Source organism: Capsicum annuum, chromosome 8 (genome assembly GCF_002878395.1).
Source record: "Capsicum annuum cultivar UCD-10X-F1 chromosome 8, UCD10Xv1.1, whole genome shotgun sequence".
Classification (NCBI taxonomy): Eukaryota; Viridiplantae; Streptophyta; class Magnoliopsida; order Solanales; family Solanaceae; genus Capsicum; species Capsicum annuum.
In genome coordinates, this window is record NC_061118.1 from 172,467,176 (window position 1) to 172,475,210 (window position 8,035).

The 8,035-nt window shown below is 37.7% G+C and overlaps 2 protein-coding genes across 2 annotated transcripts; both read right to left on the reverse strand.

The window, feature by feature from the left end:
* Positions 1-252: 252 nt before the first annotated feature.
* On the reverse strand, positions 253-2,221 carry LOC107840594 (serine/threonine protein phosphatase 2A 57 kDa regulatory subunit B' beta isoform). The gene is made up of 2 exons (XM_016684503.2): positions 947-2,221; positions 253-703 (listed from the first exon to the last, which is right to left on the reverse strand). The coding sequence occupies exons 1-2, from the start codon at positions 2,129-2,131 to the stop codon at positions 410-412; spliced, it is 1,479 nt and encodes a 492-aa protein (XP_016539989.2). The 5' UTR covers positions 2,132-2,221; the 3' UTR covers positions 253-409.
* A 607-nt stretch (positions 2,222-2,828) lies between these two features.
* On the reverse strand, positions 2,829-5,105 carry LOC107840595 (probable polyamine transporter At1g31830). The gene is given in 2 exon segments (XM_016684505.2): positions 2,829-4,489; positions 4,933-5,105. A coding segment is annotated over 1 exon segment (1,410 nt). The 5' UTR covers positions 4,454-4,489; positions 4,933-5,105; the 3' UTR covers positions 2,829-3,043.
* Between the last annotated feature and the right edge of the window lie 2,930 nt (positions 5,106-8,035).

Here is an 8,035-nt window from a genome sequence, read left to right on the forward strand (position 1 = left end):
TGAAATTGAAATCGTATTCGAAGATGCTGTATTGACGGTTGTGTATCAAATTCCAATTGGTATTTGCTGCATTCATTCTAATGTCTGCAATTACAGGTGACCTACTCTTGTAAATTACATTTTAAATACTGTTCACATGGCAGCCCCTGAAAACAGGTCATCCAAAGCACCAATCTTATTCTATGCTCTCTGCAGCACGATTGGAAAACACATATTCTTGGAACTCTATGATGTATTTCTCCTTTATTGAAATGTCATACATTGTATATATGTAGTTGTTTCCATTTGGGGAAATGTTTACAGATTCATGAGCACATGATTGAAACAAGCACTCTCGTATAAGATTGAAGATATTTCCTAGGTTATTCAAAAATAGTAAGTCGCAGAACATGGTGCATAATCAGTTTTACTATTTTGCGGCATTCTCAATTTCTTCCCAAATATTTTGTCTTCTCAACTCTTCTATGTGATCAACTGCTTCTTGGATTTCAAGCTGTAGAAGGCACTTGGAATAGAGAAATGGTGCTAGAGCTTCCAGCATCCCCTTCACATTCTCCGTTAATTGTCGAACACTTTTGTTCCAATGTCCCTGTAGATTCTTCTCCATCCCTTCGACTAGAACTGGGAACACCTCTTCCATTGCTTGTGATGCCATCTTCCAGAATTGCTCGTTGTTCCACACATACAATGCTCGTTCAGCAACCTAAAATCAGAAGCATTAGTTTACTCCTCCAAAATCAGCAGCATCAGTTTCTCTCATGACTACTGCAACTCTTAACTTCATACCAACTCTTTGATCAGTATGTAGACGTTATATTATCATTCTTTGGTACTTTGAAATTCCCATCGAAACACTATCCAATTTGCAAATATTGTTAATTGATACTTTAATAGATGTCCTTTTTTGACTTCAACCTGTAAGCAAAAGGGAAAGGAATTGTTTTACCTGCGAGTTCCAACTGTTTAAACACTTGGTAATTTTGGTGCACAAAGGCAGGGCAAGTTCCTTGTACAATTGGGGATCAACAGTCTCCACAAGTTCTTCCAATTCACCAATAAACAGAACTTCCTTCTGGCAATTTGTAACCGGCCAGTACTTCAATATGCCTCTTATAGCAACCACACCAAGCTCGGGCTCTTTTTGCACAAACTGAGACACACAATAAGCCAACTGCCTGTGATAGACCTGCATCCCTTTTGGCTTGTGCAAAGGGACAAGAACTCTATTTAAGAAAAGCTTGTGCTCTTCTTTCAAAGGAACGCTAAATCCATTGATAATTGTGCCCCATATTTCAAGAAGTTCTCCAATTCCAGGGTGCCTTTGATCAGTCTCAAAAACATAGTGCAAGAAAACATCATGCATAGTCTTTCTCATGAATGGTCTATAGAAATGTAACTTGGAATAAATCCTGTGGAACGCATTCTTCAAGCTTTCGCGTTCCCTTTGGTCTTCGGATTGGAATAACGTGAGGAGATTAAGGAGGAAAGAATGGTCTATGTAAATACGGAGTGATTCAACACTTGTTCTGATGATAATCCTGAGGAAAATATCGTAAACGATTTGCAAATGTGGCCATGTGGGTGTGGGATTGCTAACAAGATCGTCGTCGTCTGGTAATATTGAAACAACAGAGTGAATTGGTGGAGGGAGTGGCCTAAAAAGATTCGATGACAACATTATGAAAAGGGGTGAAAGAACTTGGTCATCAAGTGGTTTTATGAGAGTCTTGATGATAGAAAGGAGTTGGATGAGTTTTAGCCTTTTTAAATCTTGTAGTGAAGGGGATTCTTGTGGATCAGTGAAAGAACAGTAAGATATTAGAGAGAGCACTTCCTCAGTCTCAGAATCAACAAAATTTGGTGTGTTCCTTGAATCTAATAGGAGTTGTTTTAGAGTTGTGTTTGTTGTTCTTGGAGGTGGTGTTTGAGAGTCTTTGGGGCTAAATGTTTTCCTTGGAGAAGCTTTTGGAGAGTGTTTTGGGCTAAATGTTTTCCTTGGAGAAGGTGTTTGAGAGTCTTTGGGGCTAAATGTTTTCCTTGGAGAAGGTGTTGGAGAGTCTTTGGGGCTAAATGTTTTCCTTGGAGAAGGTTTTGGAGAGTGTCTTGGGCTGTTTCCATTGTATCCATCCATTGTCCTTTTGCCTAACAGAAAAGACTATCTGAATACGATAGAGATGAATTGATGTCGATCTCTTCGTCAAAAAGAGTATTTTAGAGGCAAATGCAGAAGGTGGGGAGTGAATGGTTGAAGATTTATTTAAAGCAAAGATTAACATCATTCTTTCTTGTATTGAGTAAAACAGGAACAAAGAAATACGATGTTTAAGAGGAAGGACTCTTGGAGATGTCCGATAATTAAGAGGTTAAAGTGAAGACAGATAGGTAAAGATAAGGTTAATTTTGTTTTGGGGAATAATAGGGCCAGCTCTTCTTTGCTCTATGCCATTCGTTTAGATGCTGATGCCTCATTACTCAAGTCATTAAACTAACTATGCACATAGTTGGATATTCCTCTTTCCATTATTGTAATTTTTAAAATTTTGAAATGATATAATACGATACATAAACTATAAACAAGAATGGTACCATAGGCTCTCATGCTGGGAGCAGTTCGGGCTTCGGGTCTAACCATTATGCTGCTAGGAGCATTTAGGTGAATAGGTCTAACCACCCCATTCCCTGTTTCTGATATGTTATAGCTATTAAAATCAGTAAGTCGGATGTTTCGCGTTTAGGCAATTTGTTGCAGGCACACTCTCATCTCATGGATGTCCAGTAGCCAAATCAGGGAGAAAGCTAGACTATTATTAAAGAGCTACATTTCATGATTGGGTAACATTAAACTTACAAAAGTATATAAATAGTGCTAAAATATTTGCATAGGTAATTACATGAATTTTTTTAAAGAATTACAATTTGTTTCCATTGTAAAAAGATAAATCATAGTATAATGATTTACAATTGCCATGGGCTCAACATTCTAAGTTGTCCCAAACTTCTTCAATGCTTCAAATATCAGGAAATAGTAGTCTCATTCATCACTTTAGGCCTCACCAACCTGATGATAACCGGACTGCAGATCAACAAGTTCAGAGCTAACCGAGAAACTTAACCATTTCTTTCTGTCACTATAAACTAGACATGGCTGCATAATAAGCCCAACAAGAATAGCCAAGAAACCGACAATCATGACCTTAAATGAACATAGGACCATAACCACAAGAATGAAAAATGTTGGTGGCGCACACATTAAAATTGATCCAACTGTACCTAAGGGAATTCTATAAGGTCTTGATGCTGCTGGATATTTTATCCTTAACTTCACAAAGGCTATAAATTCCAACATCATTCCAAAACAGTACAGAAAGTTCTCTGCAGCCACAATCTCTTGGAAACTAAGCCAAGAGAGAAGGAAAACACCTGATGCAGAAAACAAAATACCGATAGGAGGGGTTCCATAACGCGATCTCTTCGCGAAAACATCAGGAAGCATCCCCCGTTCTGCCATTCCCAAAAGCTGAAATGAGTCGCCGCTCATCTCAGCTAAAAAACTTCCCATATTTGACACAGCCGAAGCCCCTTGAACCCACAATCTTAACCAAACTCCTCCGATGATCTTAGCAATCTCTGAGAAATAACCATCAGTCCAGAGATCGCGATTCAACGGAACAGCTCCTGTGCCAAATAGAAGAGGAAAGAAATAACCGGAGACAACTAAAGGAACTGCATAGAAGAGAGCTTTAGGAAGTGTTTTCCCAGGATTCTCTATTTCCCCGGCCACAGTACTCACTGCATCCCAATAGTTCAAATTCCAAAAAAGTGTATTAAAAAACAGTCCCCATTGTACATTTTCCAAACCCACTACAAACCATCTCGAAGGCTCTAGCTTAGGAAGAGCGATAAGTCCCATAACTATGAAAGGAAGGAGAGTAAATATCGCTAACGCTGTAGCAACCCAACCAACTACAGTTAAACCTCTATAGTTCAAATAAGTGAGTGCTACGACAAAAACAAGGATTGCGATCGTCCTTGGATAACCTTCGGCCAGTACTGGGACAGCAGATTTAATGTAGTCCAGAAACAATACCGGGTACAACGCGTTATCAACTACACCACTCATCCATTTTACTCATCCTAGCTGAAATCCCCAATAAGGACCTAAAGTCGACGATACCCATACAACATATCCTCCATTTTCAGGGAACATAGTGCATAATTCTGCAGTAATCAGGGACTCTGGTATGCTCCATATAATGGGAAATATTAAAAAGCCAACAAGTGTTAAAAGAGGACCAACTGCACGGACAGTATCTTCAACACCAAAAGGACCACCAGAGACACCGTAGAATATAAGGAATGTAAGAGGAACAAGTGAAACCTTTGTGAAGTTCTTCGCATTTGTAGAAGCTCCTCCGTGTAAACTCGAACATTCAACATCATCTTCTGCCCCCATTTTATCAGTTTTTCGCACTATTTGAACTTGTCATTCCTGTATAGAGTGTCAAAATTATTAGTGCCCCTGTAATCTACGGCGAAAAAAATGTTGTATGTACATTACTCAAACTGAGAAAAGAGAAATACAAAAGCTAGTTCTCATATGAGAACAACATTGGCTCTACTCAGCTAGATTTTCAAATTTCCATCAACTAGTCATAATCTGTATGTGCTTATCGAACGGTTACTTACTATACCGCGTAGGCGGATTCAAGATTTGAAGTTAATAGGTTCTTATAACGAACTCAAGTTAATTTACAACAATAACTGAGATCAGAGTTAAATATTTCTAGATATTTAGCCGATTTCGTAATACAAATTCAAATATTGATGGCATTTTCATCTACCATTGGAAACTATATGAACTATTTACATTATGTAATTTAAAGAAAAATGAATAATATAATTACATTTCCTTGCTATCTTGACTGTACCTACCTACTTCAAGCTAAACGACACTACACAACAATGCATCACGATGATACTACCTAAGCTTCTCATCATAGTAACAGTGTAGAATTAAACCACTTAGTACTGTTTCTTTTCATCCAGTTGTGAATTACTAATTACTCATAAGAAGAAAATGGTAACAGAGCATCAAAATTATGAAGAATTGAAGACAGATGAGAAGAAGAGAGAAAGGGATGAAAATTTTACCTATGAAGATCCACACACAAGCAGAGAAAAGTCAACCGTTCATAACAGTAGAATTAATAATAATGTGCAGAAAACAGGAAACAAAACTTTTTATCAGCTGTTGTGATTTAAGTATAAGGACACGTGTCGCTTGTCGGAGAGGGAGTAGTAGTTAAAATGTATATCACTGTCCCAGCCAGATACTAAGATAGATACGATACTACGTTGAAGTTTGATTGGGAGAATCAGCACATGTTGAAAGTTGATGAATCTTTATCATGTGGTTCTCATAAATATTCATTTATAGACTGGGCCAAAATTAAATAGAGGTACCACACTATCCCACCAACTCCAAAAAATATCTAAAGGCTTACTTGTCCACTGAGTGTGTGGTATGGTATATATAGAGATAAATAAATCAGTTGTAATTTGTTTCAATCTGATATTTTAGCCAAGCCTTATGTACATTAATATCTATCAGATGACTATTTCATACGCATTTTGAAGTCCATGAGTTTTATGGTTCGATTTTTTTGTTAAAAAATTGAAACCAAAGACAAACTTCGAGGGTGTTTAGATAAGATTAAAATCTGATCAAATTAGATTTTAATTATTTTTTTTAGGTGTTTGGTAAAATTAAAATGAGCTTAAAAAAAGCTAAAAGTGGATTAAAAAAAGTAAAAATTGAGAAGCTCCAGCTTTTTACTTTTTAGATAATTTTATTTTTTTTAGATTTCATCAAAATATTTATCTTTTTATTTCTTATATTTTCTTCTAATTCCAACAATACCTTAAACTTTGTAGCCGTTATTGATTTTTCTTTCTTTTTCTTTTTGTCGCTTTTTTTCATCTTTTCCCTCCAGTTTTCTCTTCATCTTTCTCTTTTATTTTTAGAGAATCTATCATTACATAAGAAAACACTCAAAAATTTTATCGTTAAATCGAACTTGTGGTAAATTCTTCTCTATCCGTTCATATAAAATCTTTGGATGTTATTTAAATTTTAAAAATTGATTCTTTTTAATAGTTTGTTTCATTTCTAAAAATTTTATGTTGTTTACAAGCTTGCAATATTACTATATAATACTATATTTATATAAAAAAATATCTTAAAATTTTTATTTTTTAATATTTAAAAATTAAAAAGTAACTTATATTTATAAATTGACCTGACATAATTACTTTACATTGAAAGTGTATTTAAATAGAAATTAGTTTTGAAGTATTAGAATTAAAAATCATAAATAATTCACTTTATTATGTGTTAACACCTTTAAGGATATTTAAGTCATTTTGACAACAAAAATGTGATTGACAACACTTGTTTACCAAATACATCAACAGATTTTTTTTTCCAGTTTCAGCACTTCTATCCAAATACTTATTTGCTTAATTTAAAAGCACTTATTTTAAGCTTTTATTTATTGGATTTTGCGAGGTTCTTTGAGCTGGTGGTGGTGAACTCGGGCTTCCCGAAGAAGGAGGATCACCTGATCACCTTCCGAAGCGCTATAGCCAAGACCCAGATTGACTTTTTGTTGCTTAGGAAAGGGGATAGGGTGTTGTGTAAGGACTGTAAGGTCATCCCGAGTGAGAATCTTTCGACCTAGCATAGGCTCTAGTTATGGATTTGGGTATAAAGAAGGATAGAAAGAGAAGGGGTGGGGAGTGTAGACCTAGAATTAAGTGGGGCGGCTTGACGCCAGTGAATGCGTGGGAGATAGGGGAGAAGTTGGCGGGAATAAGGGTGTGGGAGTGTAGGGGGGACGTGGATAGTATGTGGGATAGGGTGGCTAGGTGCATCAGGGAGAATGCTAGTGAGGTGTTGGGTGTTTCTAGGGGCCGGGCCGGGCATAATCGGGGGGATTGATGGGGTAATGAAGAGGTTATGAAGAAAGTGGAGACCAAGAAAGGGGCGTATGCTAAGTTGGTTGAGAGTAAGGACGAAGAAGAAAAGCGGGTAAACAGGAATGAGTACAAGTTAGCTAGGAAGGAGGCTAAGTTAGCAGTTAGGCGGCTAAGACGGCAGCTTTTGAGAGCTTGTATGTGGGGTTACAGGAGAAAAGAGGGGAAAAAAAGTTGTTTAGACTCGCTAAGGCTAGGGAGAGGAAGAGTTGTGACCTCGATCAGGTGAAGTGCATTAAGGAGGAGGATGGTACAGTGTTGGTGGAGGACGGCCACATTAAGAATAGATGGTAGTCGTATTTTCATAGGCTCTTGAATGACGAAGGGGATAGAGCTATTGTGTTAGGGGAGCTGGAGCACTCAGAGGAGTGTTGGGATTTTAGTTATTGTAGACGTTTTAAGGTAGATGAGGTTAGAGAGGCTGTTCGCAGGATGCGAAGGGGTAGGGCGACGGGGCCTGATGAGATACCGGTGGATTTTTGAAAGTTTTCTGGCGAGGCTGGTTTAAGGTGGTTGATTGGATTGTTTAACAAAATTTTCAAAATGGCAAAAATGCCCGAGACTTGTAGGTGGAGTACTATAATCCCTCTTTATAAGAACAAAGGTGACATTCAGAGTTGCAATAACTATAGGGGTATTAAGTTATTGAGTCACTTTATGAAGATTTGGGAGAGAGTGGTCGAGGTGAGGTTGAGACGGATAGTGTCTATTTCGGAGAACTAGTTTGGATTTATGCCTGGCCGCTCGACGACAAAGGTAATTCACCTGGTACGGTGGCTGGTGGAACAGTATAGGGAAAGGAAGAAGGACCTGCACATGGTGTTTATCGACTTGGAGAAGGCATACGACAAAGTCCTCAGGGAGGTGCTTTGGAGATGCTTGGAGGTGAGTGGAGTCCCGATGGCATATATCAGAGCAATTAAGGACATTATGATGGAGCTAAAACTCAGGTGAGGACGGCGGGAGGAGACTCAGAGCATTTCACTGTCTTGACAGGATT

What these genes read in the sequence shown, in the direction of transcription:
- LOC107840594 (XM_016684503.2), bottom strand. Translation starts at nt 2,131, where the DNA reads ATGGATGGATACAATGGAAACAGCCCAAGACACTCTCCAAAACCTTCT. An exon ending in TAAACAGTTGGAACTCGCAG is followed by an intron (nt 704 to 946) that starts GTAAAACAATTC and finishes TTCTGATTTTAG; the next exon opens with GTTGCTGAACGAGCATTGTA.